Below are 21,684 nucleotides of genomic sequence, written 5' to 3' on the forward strand. Positions count from 1 at the left end.
ATTGTTAGTCCGAGACTAGTGAAAATCTGGACGGACTAGTTGTTTTCTCACCAAGTAACAGTCCGAAATGAGTTGCGGACTAGTTGGATATTATCAATGATATCTATCCTTGGCTATGATGATGGTCAAATTGATACGATCAATTTGAAGAACTTGGCGCAGGTATCTGTCAATAATGTGTCCATGCATCACCCATCATTCAGAAGCCATATCAGCTATTTCATTGTAAGACTACATATTTACATGTAGAATATGATGTGTAACATGTTGATATCCTTTTTTATCAGCTGTTACAAGTGACAATTGTAACTGATGTAGAACTGTAATGAAAGTACATATTTAATACAACTTTAATATGTTCACATTGTGTAAAGTTGTAATATACTTTTGTATATGTGATTGCGTTAATGAATAATAATAAACAAAGTTTATCACAATAATGACTCATGTCCTTCATGTAGAGTAATGAGAGGAAACAGGCACTCCATTTTTAACTCTGACAGGCATTTTGGAAGATATCGTCCAGAACAGTTTTGTGAAATGCAGTTATACCATATGCTTTGTTACCAAAACAAGGAGCAATTCATCTACTGCTACCCACTGTAAGGCAGACACATAGTTTTCATATAACAAAAACGTCTGTGCTCACTGGTCATATATTCTTGCAGCCACTCTCATATTCCCTAAATTCATGTCCTGTTAGTTGTTCATGTCCCGGAAAGAATGAAAGATGGCTAACACAATTTTGTCAGAGTCACTTTATAATTTCAGTATACACAAGTAACTCAAGAACAAGAGTATTGACCATTCATGCAGAAAGCTCATCTTCCCTACTTTACTCAATGTCAACATTTATGAATCATGTGCTCAGTATACTTGTGTTTAGCTCAAATAGTTTGTAATGGCACTGAGATGTACAAACAGACAGAGTTCACTACCCATTTGAACACAGTGAATCTGTTTGTAAAGACAGTATAGCTTGGAAGATATAAAGACACTATGATATACATGAAACAGAGAGTAGTGTGATATGAGTGAGTGAGTATGATTTTACGCCGCTGTTAGCAATATTCCAGCAATATCACGGCGGGGGACACCAGAAATAGGCTTCACACATTGTACCCATGTCATGAATCGAACCCGGGTCTTTGGGGTGACGAGCAAACGCTTTAACCACTAGGCTACTTGACCGCCCCAGTGTGATATGAAGGTCGATGATCATACATGAGCCAAAGTTCAAAATACACAGTGACACACGGACAATAGTGAAACACACCTGACATTAAATAAAGAACTCACACAGGAATGGCACAATAATGGACTAAAATGTCATTTTCCAAACCACAACTGTAAAATGTATCAAGTCTAACTGGAATAATGTACACACAAGATGTAACCAACATGCTAATTTTCATTAACGATCATATTCATAGAGAAACATATTGACTTCTTGTTGCACTATGAAGGAAAAGAAGAAAAGTGATATTTTGGCAATCACAAAAATCGTAAGGCGCTACACTCTTGGAACAATACATAAGCCACATTCCACTTGGGCTGTTCTATAAAGTGGCCTTATGAGTGTACACTGCACATGACTTGATTGTTAGAAACCAGCACTAGTTGTACAGTCTCAACCAAATATATGATAGTTATGTATCAATAGAAACAATACAATCTAGTACAACTTATATCATCCTAAGGACTAATGACAACACAAGTTTCAAACCCTTGCTAACAGTCTCCAACTTTCACTGTCATGATATGCTAAGTCTACAGCCTGTCAACATCACTTTGGCCACAATATCTGTTTCTTGTATACTAGTATATTTTGGCACTGGTCATAAGCTATATAGAAATGCAGTACCTATGAGTATTCATCTACTGAAGTGTTTTGATCTGAACTGCAACATGACTGTTCCACATGACTGGTCATGTTGAGCTTTTCTTCCATAGTATGTATTTTGATCTGTAACATGCATAAGGAATCTCTATAATCTCCAATTTGTATTTGGGTTATTACAAGGACTGGGATCCTAAAATATGAACATTTCATTTCTGTCAGGTGTCACAATCAGGAAACAGTGACAATACATTGAGGTACTGACGCTGGAAGAAACACGCCCCTTGAGGTTCCCAACGCCCTATACCTGTTGTTAGCGACTACTATTGGGGGGTCCTGGGACAAACGTGTTACCAAGGGAGAGCCTAGTTCTTACGACTTTCAGATAATCCAGCTAAAAATATTCTTCCATAAGTTGATGGTCTTTTGTCACTGATGGTTTAAACCTCCCCCCTTTCCCTAACACAAATGGTGTGGAGTGACTGGTTTGTACATGTGCAGATCCCACAACCACGAGTTCTTCACAGCCAATGAATAGTCTGTGACGTTTTAGACTACTAATGATTACTGAAAGTTGTAAGGACTAGCAGTAGTTGTCTCCCCGGATGTTACATAGACAACTAGTCAGAAGTGAATTGTGGATTCAGTTCATGGTGTCTGCCCCATTGTCATGCTAGATGTATGACTTTCTTCTGGTACGCAGTGCGACACACAGGACAGGTCCTCTTGATCTCCCCCATAGCCAGGTGCTCTAGCATGTCGAGACACGTCTCATGGAACACGTGGGAACAGGACAACAACACCGTGGTCCGACTACTCCTGTCACCTCCAGGACCTGCTTCAGGATCAGTCACTCGAGGAGAAGTCCCAGTCTCAACACTGTTCATACTCAGGCTTTCTTGGATATTTCCAGGTTTTGATTTAGGCAATGGATAGTTCTGAAGTATTAGTAATGGATTTTGTTTTTTTCTGGGAGTTTTTCTTCCTTTTGACGTTGTGTTCTTGGCTTCTTGAGTCTCAGTTGTGAGTCCTTTGGTCTTGAGGGATGTCAGGCAGATTGGGCAGTCGCCATGACCGCGCTCGACAGCCTGTGGAAAAACACAAATGAACTATGGTGAAGGCCATTAATGCATTTAGTATGGAGTTGGCAATGAAATAGTTATGATATTGTCACCCTCAGGAGTGGAAATATATCATATATCTGTCTGGACAAAGGGTACTAGTACCTATACCTAAATGTTGCAGTGAAAGAATAAAGAATTTGAAATCCATATGTCCACTCTGTCTGCACCGTATAGGACGTCATGACCACAACATAGGATCTCACACCCTGCATAATTCTTTGGTGGCGTCGTAGAGGGAAGCAATCCCACATGGACTATAGCTGAAGATATAGACAGTGTTTTTAGATCCAGACTGTTGTACCTTTAGTTGTATCTTGTCCCATTCCTCCTCTGTGATCTGGGTGAACATTGCGTCAAAGTTTCGGAACACATCACGACTTGCTTTCAGACTTCTGTCAATCTCTGACAGGAAGTCCCCGACATTAAAGTCACATGATCGCACCATTCGGTCTGTGATTGTCTGCAGCTAGAAAACATGGGTAGCACAATCAACAAAATATTCCTCTGTAAAAACAATAATAGACATGTATAAGCTTGTCTTAAATTACTACAGGAGCAAAAATGGAGATTAATATACAGCTTACATACTAACATACATGGGTTGAGTTTGCAAATTCAATGACAGGTTGAATTCAGTTGAAATCATCAATATTTGGTCAAGTCATTCTCTAGACCCCAGCCTCAATCTAATTCTAATCTGGTTATGCGATCATGCACCTACTCACAGGCCACACTTTGCTGAAGTTTATTTTTTTCTAACTAATCAGCATGCGCAGGTTGAAATACAGATAAAATATATTTTGATAATAGTAATATTTTATACTATATTTGGCATCAACTTGTTTGGGTTGGTCCATATACTGGGCAAATATAAATACTATGAATTCACCATATTAAGTGCTCTGTTTCAATAAGTGTTCCATGATCAACTTCAAGGCCAATCTGTAAATAATCTTTATAAACGCCCCCTACTAAGACTAAATTTACATGATAGTCCAAATTTTCTTGTGTATTTTACAGATTTGTGGTACAGAAAACAGCAGTATACCAAATGACGTTAAAAGATGGTTCTTGTTGCTACCCTGCATGGCACCAGAGACTCTGCTGGCGCTCCGCATTAAGGGGAGTCAGCACACTGTAACCAGCATTAGTCCAAACTAGCACAAGCAGACACATGCAATTTCATTTCATTAGCCCAATAATCTTGAATGTGACTTTAAAACCGAATTTCACCTAAATCCCTGCCTTCGGAGGGATTATTATTTGGGACATCATGATGGATTTATTTCCAACCCAGTTCATTCTGTTCTTTCATTGGTGTATGTGTACCCTACAAAGTAGGGTTTAAAAAATAAGTCTATAGACTCATTGAGTTGTTCCTCCCCACGGAAATCTTTAGTAAAAGGCGAAAGATTTATGCGAGGTGAAGAGAAACCAGAGTGCCAAATAATTTCAATGTTATAGATTATGTATAGCAATAATTGTTACAGTAAGTAGATTTTCTGAATTTGCATATCATCATGAGTTGTGATAATTAATTCTATTTAACATTAACTCCTGAACTGTTTGTAATGATCATATTGACAGATGTTATGTGACAGTTGTGAAATAATTGTCTCATGTATTCATACTATGATAGAGCAAATTTGGTGCATAACCTCATTGTTTGACCTCTTGTTTAAACCCTGCCAGACAACAACAAACAGCTTATGCTCACCAGAGTGTGACCTACTTCTGCGCACAGCGTGGCAAAAATCAAGGGAGTTCACTCAGTGAAATGATTTTATGGCTGCATCCTTGACTTGAAGATACAATGTCCCACATTTGACATAAATCTTCCCTTAAACATTTATGTATGCATAAATCATTTTCTACTTTTGTTTGCAGTGAAACATTTCTAAGTTGAACGCCATCTAGATTAGTTTCAGTGAAATAAATGCAGTAACCCACATCTTACAGTATATCACATCAAGGTTGTAAAGTACTGGTGCCTAAGTCCAAGTGAAGACTTAGCAAAATCAAAGGTCATTCTTTGTACCTTGTCCTCAAAGAATTTCTTTCTGAGTTTGGGATCAGTTGGTGGATGTGTCTCCCTCAGTTTACGGTACCAACATCGAACAACATAGCCGCGCCATGCTGCTTGAATCCTGAACACAAAATGACAGACATGGGTCAACAACATACCTCCGAACATCAAACTTAATTCAACCTTTAAAGGCATTTAAAAAAGAGAGTGACTGAACAGTGTGCATATATCAATGAAAGCTGTACAAAATGTACAAAATAAAGTCTAGACCACACAAACCAGATCCATGTCATTGTGGCATGAAGACACACAGTCAGCCAAGGAACTAAGCCTGACCACCAGATCCTTGTCAGGTGGCCCTTACAACAAGCAGAGGAGATGCCGGGGACCTACTCTTCTCTGACATCCCAATGGGGAGGGGGGGGGTAGCTGCTGGAGGAGGACTGAGACTGGTATTCAGATAAAACCTTTTACTAACTAGCCTCATGTACTTCCACAAAGCGTAACTGTTGGAACCCACATGTTTGATATAGACTTCCCACAATCATAGCTCAAAGATTATAGTTAGCTCTTTCAATGGATCAGTGTGCACCAGATTTCATTCTCAACTCCCCAGGGAGTATTGAACCCATGCTGCCTGTGAGGTGCTAGAAGGTTAACAGTCACATCACATTCTCATCCTACTGGGTACCCATTCACTGCTGGGTGACCATAGGTATATTCCGAAAAAAGTCACTTGTCTATGGAGACACCACATGTAACACGTGCTTTAGTGTGGGGCAGGACAGAAGCCCTAGAAATTCTCTGGAGTCAAGTTGACAAATATAGTCACCCATAAACTACACTCTGTAGCCAACGTTGCTTCATAAGCTTCACCTGATTTGTGACTTGTGTGCTGTACACGGAACCACGTGCGAACCAAACTCTTCCAAATCTATAAACCATCGCATCACTTCATTATGTAATAAAGCCTGAAGCGAGGTCTAAATGTACTAATTCAAATAACCTGTAATTTCTTTTGACAAAATTTGTAACAAACCGTATTCGACGTAATAAGCGCCCAGGGCGCTCTCAAAATTAGAAATAGGGGGCTCTTATTAGAATATTATTTTGGTGATAAAGACAGAGTTGAAAGATAAATTTCATGGTTTATGCTGACAGCCTGAAATGTTTATATACGAGAGATACATTTTTCCAGAATTTAAATGCCCATAATTAAGGGTGCATATAACATACGAGTACGTATTATACGCTAATAAATAAGTATTGTGTACATTGATCAATCGGAAGGGGTGCTAATTGGTATTGTTCACTAGCCAATATATTAGCAAATATCGCCCATGGGCGGATACAGAGGGGGGGTGCGGGGGTGTGCACCCCCCCTTTTTATTTCGAAAAAAATCTGTATTTCTGTATAAATTACCACCAAAGACAATAAATAGATCTTAATTGTGCACCCCCCCTTTTAAAAAAAGCTGTATCTGCCCATGTCGCCATGGGTGCTTATTAGAGTGGGGGGCTAACTACGTCGAATACGCTATTTCACATAATGGTATTGGAAGAATTTGTTTCAAACTATTGTAATGATTCTGCCCAAATGGTAATGATTGGCATCAGCTCACCTAGTGACGCAGGTGAGTCTGTGAAGCTTGGCGCCCTCGTGTATAAGTCTAGTCTGATACTGTTCACGTCGACACATGGGACATGTCTTCTTCCCAGTAAACCTCTCAAAAGCTTGTAGACATGCCTGGAACATTCACAACAGAACATATTACCTGAACTCAGTAGCCACCAAGTGGTTAATCCTTGCTTAATTCTAGTGATTCTGGTGACAGTTCTTGTGGCACAATGTGCAACAAATGATCCACAAATGACTTACTTTTTCATACTGAACTGTCAAAAAGTTAAAACAGTAGCCACCAAGTGGTTAATCCTTGCTTAATTCTAGTGATTCTGGTGACAGTTCTTGTGGCACAATGTGCAACAAATGATCCACAAATGACTTACTTTTTCATACTGAACTGTCAAAAAGTTAAAACAGAACAAAATTCAAGATCAGTGACAAGAATGATAAACATTGCTGATATAGACACTGGTGGGTTAAACATTGATGAATTTACACAGGTAGGTGGATATACAATGAGATTGGCATACAAGCATACAAAGAATAAACAAAATAAATGACTCACCCGGTGAAATACATGGGTACAGGAAAGCAGAACCTGAAAAATACATAGATACCTCGTACATTTGAAATAAATTTAATAATCAAATTTCTTATGGTCAATGTTTGTTGAAGTTTTACTTTTGAAACCAACCCCAGGCTTGTTTAAGACAATGTGTTTTATAAAGAATCATCGATCAAATCTGGATGAAAATACAGTAAGGTTTGTGGAGTTTATTGTCAGAAAACTAGTCCCAAGCCAATTTTCGTGTGCTCATGATTCTTAGCATCTTCCCGAGGCAAGAGAGTTAACTGACTTTAAAAGTCCAGTTTCCACCCTTGCCGAACTAAGCTGGAATTACTGGGCTCGATCGTAGCGCCACCAGTTATGTCCCTTCTAAGCCTCTACGGTGGACCAATCAGATACCACCTCTCGTATCACTTGCGTTTGCTTCACTCAAAATGGTGGTGCCGAGTCAGGACGATCTGATCGATAATCAGTATCTATATTGTGATAAAACGGGTCTTACATCGCGAAATGCATCAAATCACATGCACCTTGATTAAAAACATGAAAAGATTTGGAAAATATCTGCTGACAACGAGTTGGCGGTGCACATGCTTTGCAAATCCTGCAATCAACCTAAATCTGCACGAGAGTTTACAAACCAGATTTTGATTTCGGTGCGCAATTTTGATTGGACTATGCACAGACTCGTTAGTCCAGCCAAAATGTAACTCCATAATACCAGCCTAGTTCTGCAAGAGTGGAAACTGGACTTTTATAGTCAGTTAACTCTCTTGCCTCGGGAAGATGGATTCTTAGTGAATTTGACCTGCCTTTCATTATGGATCATCAGTAGGCCAAATTTGATCAAAATCTGTTAATTTTCTGTGTAAGTTATTACAAAATGTTTACATGATGGTAGGATGAGTGAAAGTCACCTGTTCCTGAAGTCCAAAGTCTTCTTTACAGATAACACAGGGCTGGTGAGAGTCATCTCGTTTGTTAGATTTCTCCTTGACATTCTTCCACTCTGCTTCTGACAGTGGCTGGTCCGGCGCATCCACCAGGCCAAACTTCTGTGCTGAGGACAGGCAGACCATAAAGAGTTAAACAGATATCATTGCAAGATATGTAGCAGATATTTATGGACATGTGTATGTATATGTATTAATCAGTATGATCTAGGCATGATGTTGAAACAAACATTGGAGAGAGAGTATGCTGTTTTACAATGCAGTTAGCAATATTCCATCAATAAGCTAGGTTGATTGCAAAAGAAAGTACAGCCACCATCCACGATGCCTTGGTAAACCAATGGTTGAATGTATATGTTTGTTTGTTTATTTGTTGTTTAATACAGCACCCAGCAATATTTCAGTGACGTGACAGTGGTCTTTACATAATCATATGTGGACCAAACAATCCAGTGACTAAAATATGAGCATCATATTGTAAATCCCTATAAAAGGGCAAATTTCTACCAGTCCTTAGGATACCTTAACTATTGGGCAGTTTGGCAAGGACGAAAGGACTAGTGCCAATTTCTAACGCTGGATAAGAATATATCTCTCTACTAGGGCTGTTATGATTCACTCACGTATTCGGTGCATCGAACCGTATCTATTCATGAATTGAATTTGTTATTCGTGCCCACTAGAATCAAATATTTATGAATATGCAAGCATATGCATTTACATAAAAAAAATACCCGTAAGAACATATTTTATGCATAGATTTCTTTTACTATTTAATTTGACAGTATTGTGGTTACTGGTCGTTGTTGCATTTGAGCAGATACTAGTACCTGGATAAGTGTAGTATATAAATGAATAATATATTAATAATATATTAAAAATTAACAAACCATGTCAAATAATTAATGTTGTTGTTGTTGCCTCACTGAACATGCTGAATATTGACAAATAATACATCAACTGCTAACTTGTTATTGTATTCGTGAATTAATATTCATATTCGTTACCCTATATTCATGATACGAATCGTATTCGCCTTATAGTGTATTCGTTGCAGCCCTACACTCTACATATAAAAATGTGACTGTATGCATTAAAACAAGAAGGAAACACCCTGAAATTATAAACTTCCAGTGACATCATGCTATTGTTCTCGAGTGGGGTTAAATCTTATAATCAGGGATGATGTTATATCCCTGGGATTTTATATGATATCCTAGGCACATTTGCTGTATAATGTGTTATAATATCCCGCGTATTATATTAATACAACTTCCGTTTAGATTGTAACATATGAAAAGTTTCTTGCTAGAAATTTATTTTGCATTTGAACACAATGTAATGAAATGTAAAACAAATGACAAATGTTTCCTTTATATTCCCGAGGATCAAACATGCAACCTTCGTATCTGTACCACTAGGTTACAGAGGCGCTGATAAATCACAATGCTTTTTAAGAATGTCTTTTTCAAGTACGAGCAACACATATTTTATGCCCGTTTCCTGAGGGTCAAGGAACCCCATGACACTTCTTGGTTTTATCACGCAGATTCAGGTTTTAAATATCATAAAACTCTTGGACATGTTTTATCCTACACACAACTTCATTTGCTTTTGGAAGGGAACATATTCCTGGATCTTGGACAAACTGTCTACACACAACATGACGACATCACAATTAGTTGCATGCGTATAGTAAATGAAGATAGGTGGGTTAAATATTATAATCAATAAAAAAATAGAACATTTCTCCATCAGAATATAAAAAAACAAAAACAAATTTGCCATAGAAAGACAATGATAATTTGATCTTGCATCTTTACAGCTAAGATCTTTAAGCAGAACAAAACATTGACTAGACACACTGATCAACCCGGTATCATGTGTTGCATTACAAAAAAAAACATTACCGTATTTGACTTTATAAGTGCCCAGGGCGCTCTCATAAATTAGAAATAGGGTGCTCTTATTAGAATATTATTTTGGTGAAAAAAAACAGTTATAAGATCATAAACTTTGTGGTTTATGCTGACACCCTGAAATGTTTATATACAACAATATTTTTCAAGAATTTAACTGCCCATAATTAAGGGTGCATATAACACATGAGTGCGTATTATACACACAAAAATAAGTCTTGTGTACATTGATCAATCGGAAGGGGTGCTAATTGGGATTGTTCACTAGCCAAAATGTTAGCGGGGCGCGTACGTCGAATAGGGTAATATTTGTGAGTGAGTGAAGTGAGTGCGTGAGTGAGTGAGTGAGTGAGTGAGTGAGTGAGTGAGTGAGTGAGTGAGTGAGTGAGTGAGTGAGTGAGTGAGTGAGAGTTAGTGAGAGTTAGTGAGAGTTAGTGAGTGAGTGAGTGAGTGAGTGTAAAAATTGGCTGAATGAGGCATCAGCAGCAGTATTATAGGGTTATTTGTGGAAGAACACATAAGTATGTTATAACAAAAAATTAACATAGTGCTTTGTACGTCTGGATATAAAGCTTTGAAATATCCTAGAAGACAGCATCATGGTCATCAACACTGTGACACATACCCAAGGTCAGTGGAGGAGGTTTGGCATCTAAGACATATTCTTCTTCCACTTCTGGTTTAGAAGCTTTCTTTGCTTTTTGCCTAACTAAAACAAAGTTAAACATTTGTTAAAGGTAAGAAATGTATTCACTTTGTGTCGTCTCTGCTTGTGATGTACGTAGCATCAGCATCATCAGCATATCATACTAAAGCATCCCAGGGGCAAAGCTGGGGAAAATGAAAATGTAGGCAAACACGTTACAGTACACATTTTTCTAAAACACAATTGTCAAGCACATATATATCTAACATATATATTATTATATATATTGACATAATTTAGAGACTACTAACTACCCTTTAGCAGGTGCCCATTTGCTCTGTATTCTTAAATGTTTTGCATAAAGGATACAAACATTGCAATGCCGTGCATAAAGACTGTAAATGATGCAATGTTGTGCATCTGTATTCTTTATACACAACATTGCAACATCTGTAGTCTTTATTCACTACACTGCAACACCTATAGACCTTATGCACAAGGTTGAAACATCTGTTGTGCATAAAGACTACAGACGTTGAAATGTTGTGCAGAAAGAATACAAAAGTTGAAATGTTGTGCATAAAGAATACAGACATGTACTACCAACTTCAAAATGCCGATTAAAATGTTTGACTGACTTACATCTCCCTGTGTCAATAACAGGCCTGACACATTTCCTCTGCTTGGCCCTAGCTGCTGGACCGAGCCCCACACTGCGGGGGCCGTGGGTTACACCTAGTGACAGCGTCCGTGACCAGTGATCTTGTAGTGCTACAGCAGTCAGTGCCAGATTGTCACTGCCACCCTGCAAGGGGAAGTTGGTTGGTTGGTTGGTTTGTTGTTTAACGCCGCACTCAGCAATATTCCAGCTATATGACGGCGGTCTGTAAATAATCGAGTCTGGACCAGACAATCCAGTGATTAATATCATGAGCATCGAACCACGCAATTGGGATCGATGACATGCATCGACCAAGTCAGCAAGCCTGACCACCCGATCCCGTTAGTCGCCTTTTACGACAAGCATAGTCACCTTTTACGGCAAGCATGGGTTGCTGAAGACCTATTCTACCCCGGAATCTTCACAGGTCTGAAAGGGGAAGTAACTGAGTGAGTGACAAGTGTACTGAGTGTTGTATAATGATGCAACAGAGCTTCCAGAGCTTCTTATTGGGAAGTAGGATTCAGGTCATCATAATACCACTCACATTCTACAAAATCATTGCTTACATTAAAGGTTTCACAATCAGTTTTTCACAATAATAAATGACAATGCATTACCACTGACGAGATCTACCCAAATAAGGTCATAGTCCTGTTTGACTTCTTGTTCTGCATTGGTAATAAACCTTGTGAAAACTTCAGACCTTGTTTTGTATTTTGCTATTATTTCTACAAGAAATACAGGACAAGGTGATCATTCTCTAATGTGATGAGATACAGTGAAAACATGTCCTACTTTAAGCGTGAGGGATGAGAGAATGCCTAATAGCTGTGACAAAGTAGGTAAAGATCTATATGACAGCCCAGTGAGCGAGCTAATGGACCGGGCACACCACAAATTGATGTCCCGGGAGAATGTTAGCACAATTAACATACATTTTGTATATGTGCAACAAGTCATATAATAGCTAGTAGATACTAAATATAATTAATTTTAACAATCTAAAACATATCTAATCAGGCACAGGTACGAGAATGTAGTGCCTTCCTTTAGAATTAAACAGCACTATGTTTACAAACATGTCGCAAGCGCAAATTGAAACTTTTTATACACATATTATGTACATCTGGTTTCTAAATACATGTACGTACATCTAGATCTATGCGATGTTTGCATTATTGTTGGAGAATGTGTTGTAATTTAGAACATTGAAAGAAAAGAAATCTGTATTTTTAGCCTAACAGGAAACAATAAGACTGAATGGATTTCAGTGAAAGGTCTCAAAATGCCTATGTAGCAGGGTGTGGAGTCATCCCACAGATGCCATCCTTACCTTGTCAGGTTAACCTCTTTGGTCATATGGACAAGGCGTCCAACTTCTGATCAGAAAGTCTGTGGTTCGAATCAATCACGGGAATCGGAAATTTTATGGCTGCTACATTTGTGCCCAACATGGGACTGAGCGCGTTCATATTAAATTTGAGCAAAATAAGTCACAGTACCCAACTATGCGGCCCGGGACGTGTCTTCTGTTGACGGGGGAGTATGTAGCAGCGCGTGGAGTCATACCACAGATGAGGGGTTTACCTCTTTGGTCATGTGGACAAGGCGTCCGACTTCTGATCAGATGGTCGTGGTTCGAATCCCATCACGGGAATCGGACATTTTATGGCCACTACACCTAGAATCTATAAAAAGCTAAAAACAATGTCTGTAAAACTGAAAATAAAGAGAGAATATTTTCTATGCTTATATTGTCTCCAAGTATTGCCTCATTTTCCGTTCATTAGGCCTTGTGGACACTGGAAGTTTAATTCTAACTTTTAGCGTCTGCTAGTGCTAAACATGTTTCCATGGTAATTATGACAACCACAGCATCTAGTCTAATATTTATAGGCGATGGCAAACGCGTCAGACTGACTAACTGTAATTTGTGTTATCATGAGCATCGTAAAACCTTTGTGTGGCGATCCTTGGACGTTTTGTATGACTTTGGATCCATTATATGCGGTGTTGTGATGCGGGTGTGTGCATCGTACCGGAAGTCACAGTTGAAAGTACGGCACTCAATATCCTCATATAACTAAATATAAATTGTAATTATAAAAATTAATCCCTTCTCTTTACATGACATATACTGTCTTGATAGGTTTTGTGTCAATAAGAACAATATTAACTGATGACGAAAACAAAACAAAAAAGTTTGCATCTTCGCGAGCGGGCACATGTTGTTGACTTCCGGTTTTCAAGGCGTCTTTCGGTCGTTACATTATCCACGGGGTTGCAAAAGCGAATCATGACACAAGATGCCACTTCTCAGATATTTTCTTCTTTTCAAGATTACATAAACGAAGAGCAAGAAATTCGAGAGGCATGACACAAATTGCATGAATTGTTTCATTGTTAAGAAAGCTGACAAATTGATCTGGCTCATAGTAGCTTTTGCCAGTCTTGGACAGTTGCAGAATATCATAGTTGGATGTCAGTCGTACTGTCGATTCCTAGGGTTGTATCAAAACGGTACCATTTATGTTATTGACTCCATGATATTATACACAGCAACTTTTTTAATTTCCTGTTCACAAATTTATATATTTCACACAAACACACAAAACGTCTCACATTTATGCCATTGTATACACTTTGATTTCATCTTTCCCACAAGAATAAATTATTATTCCGCATCAAACATTCTCAGATGATTTTCATCAGAAAGTCTCAGGACCATAGTTCAACAATGTTTTAGTATATGGGTCCTATTTAATTGCATGAATTGACACTAAGACACACATGCACCTTTGGTATATTTCATGTCTATATATGGAAGGCTGTTCCATGCAGTTATATTACTTATAACAGCGATTTTATACGCCACGTTTGTACATTCTCCATAGGTTGCCAAAATGAGAATAGCATGTAGGACTATGACTTGTTTTATTTGGCTTGCATATCGACCATAGCTGCCATTTGAAACTTCTTTTATCTTCATCATGTTCATGCAATATCGGCTTTATGGGGTGGTAGCCTAGTTGTTAAAGCGTTCGCTTGTCATGCCAAAAAATATGAAGATCTGGGTTTGATTCCCCTCATGGCGGCAAATATTGAAGCCCATTTCTGGTGTCCCCCATTCGGATGTTGCTGGAATATTGCTAAAAGCAGCGTAAAACCATACTCACTAGACTTTATGATAGCTATGGAACTGTTGTTTGCAACAATAAACAAAAGTACTTACTGATATTGATCATTACAATTAATGAGTATGAAAATGATGTTTTCAGGACATCAGGTCTCAAGTGAAGGATATTGAACAAACTGCCAGAGAAATTCAAACTTTACTACAGTCTGTCCATCAACAAGATGGCATCAAAGGCAGTGAGTATTGTGATCAGAAGATAACTGATAAAATAGTACACTGTACATTGTACATGCTGTACCATGCAGCTGCATTCATCATCATGATCATGTCAATACTGCAAACTAGAACAACAAATCTAGAACTGCAAGTCAACAACGTTTCTGTGCATCACATTACTTGTGCCAATGTGCCATGATATGACTTTCACATGATGGTGAGATCATGTGATAAACAAGACAGGATGACGGTTGAACATTGCCCTTTCACGTCCTGATCTTGCAAGTCCAGAAATGGAAATTAACGCCCGTAGACCCAAGGCTAGTAGAAATTATGTTGGGCAAATAAATTTTAATTCTACTAACATGTTGGGCCTGTAAAGTTTTTGACACATGTTGTAAATTGTTTTTGCAGTGAAAACTGCGTCCCAAAGTCAGTGTAGTGACTTTTTCTGATTGAGTCCTAATATTTGAATGTAATTTATGGCTCATTGAAGATAGAAATTTGAAAGTCTTCTTACTTTATTAAGACAAGTGACCTTTTGCATGGCTAGCAGAAAATAATTCCCACTATCCCTGTTCTGTTTTTGTTTTTAAGTTACTTTCCATGCCTGAAGTCACTGGGACAAATGGTATTGTAATAGCCCCGCTGTGAACTTAAGTCTTAGACAAGTGATAAGTTCATGTATTTTCCTGTTTTTTATTGTCTTTATTTCATTATGCCTTTTGTCTTTTATTTTACTTATTTGAATCTTAATTTGTAAACTGCTCCTTGTTCATGCTTCAAAAATGTAATTTAGAAATGTGAGTGATTGGGATTTATCTGTTGCCATGTAGTCCCAACATTGTGTGAAAAGGCAAGGGAGCGGTTTGAACGAGTTCGAGAACAGTTCAGTAATCTGTCCAAGAAGGTGCCTCAAGATCAGTACTATAGGTGAGAATGTGACGAGTTGCAACCCTTGGGGAAGCAAGAAATCTATGATTGTGGGGCAATCTCATTCAAATCAGATCTTAGTTCTCCCTACCACTAAACAAAGATCTGAGGACACCCCATTACAGGTCATGTTAGAAGAGACTTTCGCTTACTTCGACCGACCAGTGAAATGACTAACAAGAAGTTGACATTAGCCAAGCTATTCTGCAGTAGTTTCAAACTGGCGACTTCCATTCCAGGCTATACAGTGAAAAATATTTTGACAAAATTCTTGATTATAATTTTGAAAACTGAATAAAAGAACGTCCTTGAATGTCTAATAGATGGCTGATAATGTATGTTCGTCTAACATCCAGCAACTGTCATTTGAAATACCCAGTGTGAACCTTTTCAAGGTTGCATGATTAGAAAACACATTCTGACTGTCACTTTCCTGATAGGGTAAGCAACGCTCTGATTGGTTGGATAAAAGGTCGTTTTAACGTGACCTGTAATGGCATATCCTCAGATCTTTGTATAGCGGTCGTGAGAACTCAGATCTGAATTTAATGACATTGATCGTATTTTCGAATCTCGTTTCGTCCCAGTCTTGTTTCTAGTCCCTCCCACATCAAGCTGACATGCTGTGATATAATAGGAATATTGTTCAAAGTGATGTTAAACCCAACTCAATTGCCTTTATATTGCTTTAGATTAGAAGATTTCAGCTGTGTTAATGGATTCACTGTCAGTTAACAGTTACTATAAATATCTGTAAAGTGTCATACTTCAGAATCGGAGGGGTGATTGGTTAGCATGGTGGTTAGAGTTCGGCTCATCACAACAAGGGCCGAAGGTCTAGTGATAGTAGCCTACATATGACATGTCCATGCAAGGGTTAGATACCAACATCTGCAATGCATCAATAATTCAAACAATCAATCTCTGAAAATATCACGGTATGAAAAACAAACTGTGATTGCTAAACATGTGAGATGGAGTATTGCATTAGTTTTATGCCTGATTCAGATTTCATGACCACTGGAGGTTTGTGAGCCAGAGACTGACCGGGCTGTCAGCGTACATTGTCTACCTGGAGAAGGAAGCTCTCATCTCCAGGGAGGACTCCGCAGCCATGTTGGGAGGTGGGTCTTGTCACTGTCATAATAGAAGTCCTGGATCTATTTCCCAAGGTAGAATAGATGTTCAGCAACCCATGCTTGCAGTAAAAGGCGACCATGCTTGTCTTAAGAGGCGAATAACAGGATTGGGTGGTCTGGCTCTCTGACTTGGTTGATGCATGTCATCATATCCCAATTGTGTGGATCGATGCTCATGCTGTCAATCCCTGGATTGCCTGGTTGAGACTCAATTATTTTTACACACACCCGCCATACAGCTGGAATATTGCTGAGTATGGCGTAAAATAAGAAACAACCAACCAACCAATCAACCATGGATCTATCTTAGAATTGACTTTAATATTTTTTGTCTTTATGGAGGCATAAACATGGGCCCTCGTCAATAAAAACTTTGCGTAAATCTGCACACCGTTTTTTACATTTATATTTCCATAGGCTAAAAAACAGATTGAAGTTAATTCTTATGAAAAAAATATGTCAACAATAATAACTTCACAGCTGCTTATTTTATCCTGGACCCAGTATTCCATGTCCTCCTTGCACCAGTTTGGACTGGTTACTGTTGACTTTCTGCCATGTTGTATTTGATTACAGAGTTGAATATATGCACGTGGAATAAATCAAGGAAAACAAACTGACAGGTCAAGATATTAGATTTGTGTGTAGGGCAACTGTGGTACTTTGTTTCAGTAAAAATGCAGCGTGGTGAGGGTTTCCATATTGACCTTGATGACTACCTCATGGGCTTGTTACAGCTGGCCAGTGAACTGGTGAGTCAAGGGAGTGGCGTGAACCCATAATTCTACATGTCAGTTGACCGGTGAAGATCCGGGGTAGAATAGGTCTTCAGCAACCCATGCTTGCTGTAAAAGGCGACTATGCTTGTCGTAAGAGGCGACTAACGGGATCGGGTGGATCAATGTTCATGATATAAATCACTGGATTGTCTGGTCCAGACTCGATTATTTACAGACCGCCGTCCTATAGCTGGAATACTGCTGAGTGCGGCGTTAAACAAAAAAACAACCAACAAACCAACATATCAGTCATTTTTTTAATTGGCCTATCAACAATGACAGAAAAAGAAGTACTGTTTTATTTGTTGTGAGTACTTCTGTGGTGATGCAGCCATCAATCAGTTGTTTCAATAAGAGGTAGTTATTGTGATTTGAAACCTCTGATTGACCAAAGTATTTTCCAAATTCATAATTTATTTTGGCCAAATTTGGTTTTGATTACTCAAAAGTATTGACTATAGTCATGACCCAGTTTAACTTTCTTCTTTCTTGTTTCTTTCTGTATAATGTTTTCTGTCTATGGTGAACATAATTATGTATACTGGTAATATGAGAGGTGTTTCATTTGCAAAGGTTGAATGGATTATTTCATGCAATTGGAACGGCTTTGTAAATTGCACCATAAGGATCCAGGGGATCAAATATACTACAGAGCATCGGGCTGAACAGACTCTGTGGGCTGATGGTGGGTGCCCCAATGGCATTGATTGTCGCTCATGTCTTCAGTCATTTAGATTGCCTGTTCAGATTCAATTACTTATGGACCACTGCTGGAATATTGCTGATTGCAGTGTTGAACAACATTCACTCACTCACTCTGTTAACTATTTTACATCCTCATATTGATTCCTTTCTTTCAGTCTCGACTAGCAGTGAACTCGGTGACTGCTGGGGATTATGGGAGGCCAGTGAGAATCGCCCGATTTGTGGGAGAACTCGATTCAGGATTCAGACTTTTGAACTTGAAAAATGACAGTTTACGTAAAAGATTTGATGCCCTGAAATATGATTTGAAGAAGTCTGAGGAAGTAGTTTATGACTTGACAATTCGAGGACTTGTGCCCCAGGAACAGAAGTCCACCCACAAACCCTCTGAGTGATGGTCAGCACGAGACGGATCCCTCCATGTTGTGACAGGGTCACTCAGGGGACCTGAGGTCTCTCAGGCTTTGTGGGTGACAACCAGTGCCATGTACATCGGAACAGACCACCTTGCTGTTGAGACATGTTTTATTGAGTATGGGGAGCTTCTTAACCACAACAATCATTTTTCAGAAGTTCCGTTTTTGTTCAAGATTGTTCTTCACTCCAGTGAGAAGACACTCTGTTCATAACAGATCATTTGTGAGGACTAATTTATTGATTCAGCAGCAGCTTATTCCAAGATGATACAACTGCAGCTGGTTTATGTTGATTAACAGCTGAATTGAAGCTATTATCAATTAATTATTAAACAATATTTCTTGACCCTGTGCTTGTTTATCTGGTTCGAGCTGATTCCTTTACTTTTTGTTTCTGAAAATGCCCAAAACATGAAAGAAACTTTATTGTTTTACAAATTATTTTTTGAAAGAAATAGCCCCAATAATATCCATGTCAAACTGCAACATGGTATCTCAGTGGGCTGGTACTATAAGATCGGCATTAGTCCGGATAGAACAAAAGCCTGCACCAACAGGCAAGCATGCACCACACAACGCGGTATTAGTGAATCATCTTTAACGTGACCTCAAACCCCATTTTATCTCACCTCACATAGTACCAACGCTTTTGACTTTCTCTGATAAATAAATAAAATTCAAAAACGTTAAATAGTTGTGCTTTTGGTGGTAATTATTCAAATACAGAATCGAACACCGACCCTTGTAAATGCGTAAAGTTAGTTTAAAACACTAGAAGTTTTGGACGGATGATCACTTTAGCAGACATGACGTTGGGTAACACCTTGCAAACCTCCGTGATGTGGCTGAAATTTTTCTGTTTTAAGCCGATGAAAAGAGGTTATTTTCGATCTGATTTCGTGCATTCGCAAGGGATGGTTCAAGAACAAATACGTAGGAGGCATTTGCGCAATACGACATCGGTATTAACTTTAATGCAGATGTTCTCTCCTGGGTCCAGACTGGAGTGTGTACAGACAGAAATAAGCAGCTTAGGCGCAGATGGTTATTTGTTATGGAACCATGTCATGTCGAGAATTTGAATCGATCTCTCTACGAAAACAGCGCAAAAACAGTGCATGGTTTCTGGAGAACAAGATAAATAAACTTGTATAAACTATTTATACAGAATTATTATTATCATTAACGCATTGCATAATTATTAACGCCACATTAGGAGTTTAATAATTCTCAATGCAACTTATGAATCTGTGCAGAAGTGTTCTTACACATGTACATGACATACATTATATTGACTACTGGTGTTCTAGGTTCTAAACTAATTTGCCATAGTTTCCGGTATATATCCATGAAGATCCGGGTTAGAATAGGTCCTAAGCAACCCATGCTTTCCGTAAGAGGCGGTTCGTGAAGATCCGGGTTAGAATAGGCCCTAAGCAATTCATGCTTGCCGTAAGAGGCGTACCGTGAAGATCCGGGTTAGAATAGGTCTTTAGCAACCCATGCTTTCCGTAAGGGGCGGTTCGTGAAGATCCGGGTTAGAAAGGTCCTAAGCAATTCATGCTTGCCGTAAGAGGCGGACCGTGAAGATCCAGGTTAGAATAGGTCCTAAGCAATTCATGCTTGCCGTAAGAGGCGGACCGTGAAGATCCAGGTTAGAATAGGTCCTAAGCAACCCATGCTTTCCGTAAGAGGCGGTTCGTGAAGATCCGGGTTAGAATAGGTCCTAAGCAATTCATGCTTGCCGTAAGAGGCGGACCGTGAAGATCCAGGTTAGAATAGGTCCTAAGCAACCCATGCTTTCCGTAAGAGGCGGTTCGTGAAGATCCGGGTTAGAATAGGTCCTAAGCAATTCATGCTTGCCGTAAGAGGCGGACCGTGAAGATCCAGGTTAGAATAGGTCCTAAGCAACCCATGCTTTCCGTAAGAGGCGGTTCGTGAAGATCCGGGTTAGAATAGGCCCTAAGCAATTCATGCTTGCCGTAAGAGGCGTACCGTGAAGATCCGGGTTAGAATAGGTCTTTAGCAACCCATGCTTTCCGTAAGGGGCGGTTCGTGAAGATCCGGGTTAGAAAGGTCCTAAGCAATTCATGCTTGCCGTAAGAGGCGGACCGTGAAGATCCAGGTTAGAATAGGTCCTAAGCAACCCATGCTTGGCGTAAGAGGTGGACCCGTGAAGATCCGGATTAGAATAGCTCCTAAGCAACCCATGCTTGGCGTAAGACGCGACTATGGGGATCGGGAGGTCAGGTTGATGACTGTAATTGAATCCCAATTGCGTAGATAGATGCTCATGATGTCAATCACTGGACTGTCAGGTCACATAGCTGGAATATTGCTGAGTGCAGCGTTATAAAACAAACACACATTTGACCGCTGAAATGGTTGTCCGGGTCACGATGTCCCTACGTCATCGGAGACTATTTAAATATAAAACGTCTACGCCAGAAGATAATCAGTCTCGAGTATCTACCGAAACAGATTCCATTGGGCGTAAAAGGCAAAATAATGGTGAAAATTATGCGAATGGATCACTGACAATCAGTTATGACACCAGGTTTTTGCTCAAAGGGCAAACACGTCCTGCTGACCAGCCACTCACGCAATGTGCATACAAGTGTACGTGTTTGTTTGTAGCCCGAGAGAAAGAACCGACTTAGACCATGCGATCATTATACACACTTGTATACAGTATACATGTTTACTCGTGTGTGTAACGCTCCCCGTGAAGAGCCAACACAGCAATGCTATTAAAACTGCCCTTATCCTATGTATATCCCTGTCTTGATGGTGAACCTGAATGAGCTGGCATACCGAAACGAAGAGCTCATCAAGGAAGAAGGTGTCATCCATTAACTCAGGGTCTTGTGTATACGAGGATGAACAAAAACGTTCGCAATCCCATTAAATCAGGTACACCATAATGATACCTCGCTGTGGGAAGATCTGAACACCCCCCCCCCCCCCCCCCCCCCATATAGGTGGTTGTTTCAGGT

General features: G+C 39.3%; 2 protein-coding genes and 1 non-coding gene across 3 annotated transcripts; 1 reads left to right on the plus strand and 2 right to left on the minus strand.

Annotated features, from left to right (window-relative positions):
• Positions 1–541: 541 nt before the first annotated feature.
• On the minus strand, positions 542–13,407 carry LOC124116108 (RING finger protein 32-like). Its single transcript, XM_046477337.2, has 9 exons — positions 13,322–13,407; positions 11,343–11,505; positions 10,680–10,763; positions 8,100–8,242; positions 7,180–7,212; positions 6,613–6,737; positions 5,003–5,111; positions 3,266–3,430; positions 542–2,928 (listed from the first exon to the last, which is right to left on the minus strand). The coding sequence occupies exons 1-9, from the start codon at positions 13,364–13,366 to the stop codon at positions 2,509–2,511; spliced, it is 1,287 nt and encodes a 428-aa protein (XP_046333293.2). The 5' UTR covers positions 13,367–13,407; the 3' UTR covers positions 542–2,508.
• Positions 4,292–4,407, minus strand: LOC124116136. Its single transcript, XR_006858073.1, has one exon. It is a non-coding gene; the product is annotated as a U5 spliceosomal RNA (small nuclear RNA).
• Positions 13,408–13,588: 181 nt separating the features above from the next.
• Positions 13,589–19,034, plus strand: LOC124116106 (translin-like). Its single transcript, XM_046477334.2, has 6 exons — positions 13,589–13,735; positions 14,643–14,736; positions 15,553–15,649; positions 16,658–16,773; positions 17,461–17,540; positions 18,428–19,034. The coding sequence occupies exons 1-6, from the start codon at positions 13,661–13,663 to the stop codon at positions 18,665–18,667; spliced, it is 702 nt and encodes a 233-aa protein (XP_046333290.1). The 5' UTR covers positions 13,589–13,660; the 3' UTR covers positions 18,668–19,034.
• The last annotated feature ends 2,650 nt before the right edge of the window (positions 19,035–21,684 follow it).

This window comes from Haliotis rufescens, unplaced genomic scaffold, assembly GCF_023055435.1.
Source record: "Haliotis rufescens isolate VD_foot unplaced genomic scaffold, xgHalRufe1.0.p SCAF_4, whole genome shotgun sequence".
Classification (NCBI taxonomy): domain Eukaryota; kingdom Metazoa; phylum Mollusca; class Gastropoda; order Lepetellida; family Haliotidae; genus Haliotis; species Haliotis rufescens.

Excerpts from the sequence above, each read along its gene's own strand:
- LOC124116106 (XM_046477334.2), top strand. The coding sequence starts at position 13,661 with ATGACACAAGATGCCACTTCTCAGATATTTTCTTCTTTTCAAGATTAC. Across the intron at positions 13,736-14,642 it reads AAGAGCAAGAAATTCGAGAG|GACATCAGGTCTCAAGTGAA; the intron begins GCATGACACAAA and ends TGATGTTTTCAG. Across the intron at positions 15,650-16,657 it reads CCTCAAGATCAGTACTATAG|ATTTCATGACCACTGGAGGT; the intron begins GTGAGAATGTGA and ends TGCCTGATTCAG.
- LOC124116108 (XM_046477337.2), bottom strand. The coding sequence starts at position 13,366 with ATGGATCCAAAGTCATACAAAACGTCCAAGGATCGCCACACAAAG. Across the intron at positions 11,506-13,321 it reads CCAAGGATCGCCACACAAAG|GGTGGCAGTGACAATCTGGC; the intron begins GTTTTACGATGC and ends TTCCCCTTGCAG. Across the intron at positions 2,929-3,265 it reads GGGACAAGATACAACTAAAG|GCTGTCGAGCGCGGTCATGG; the intron begins GTACAACAGTCT and ends GTTTTTCCACAG.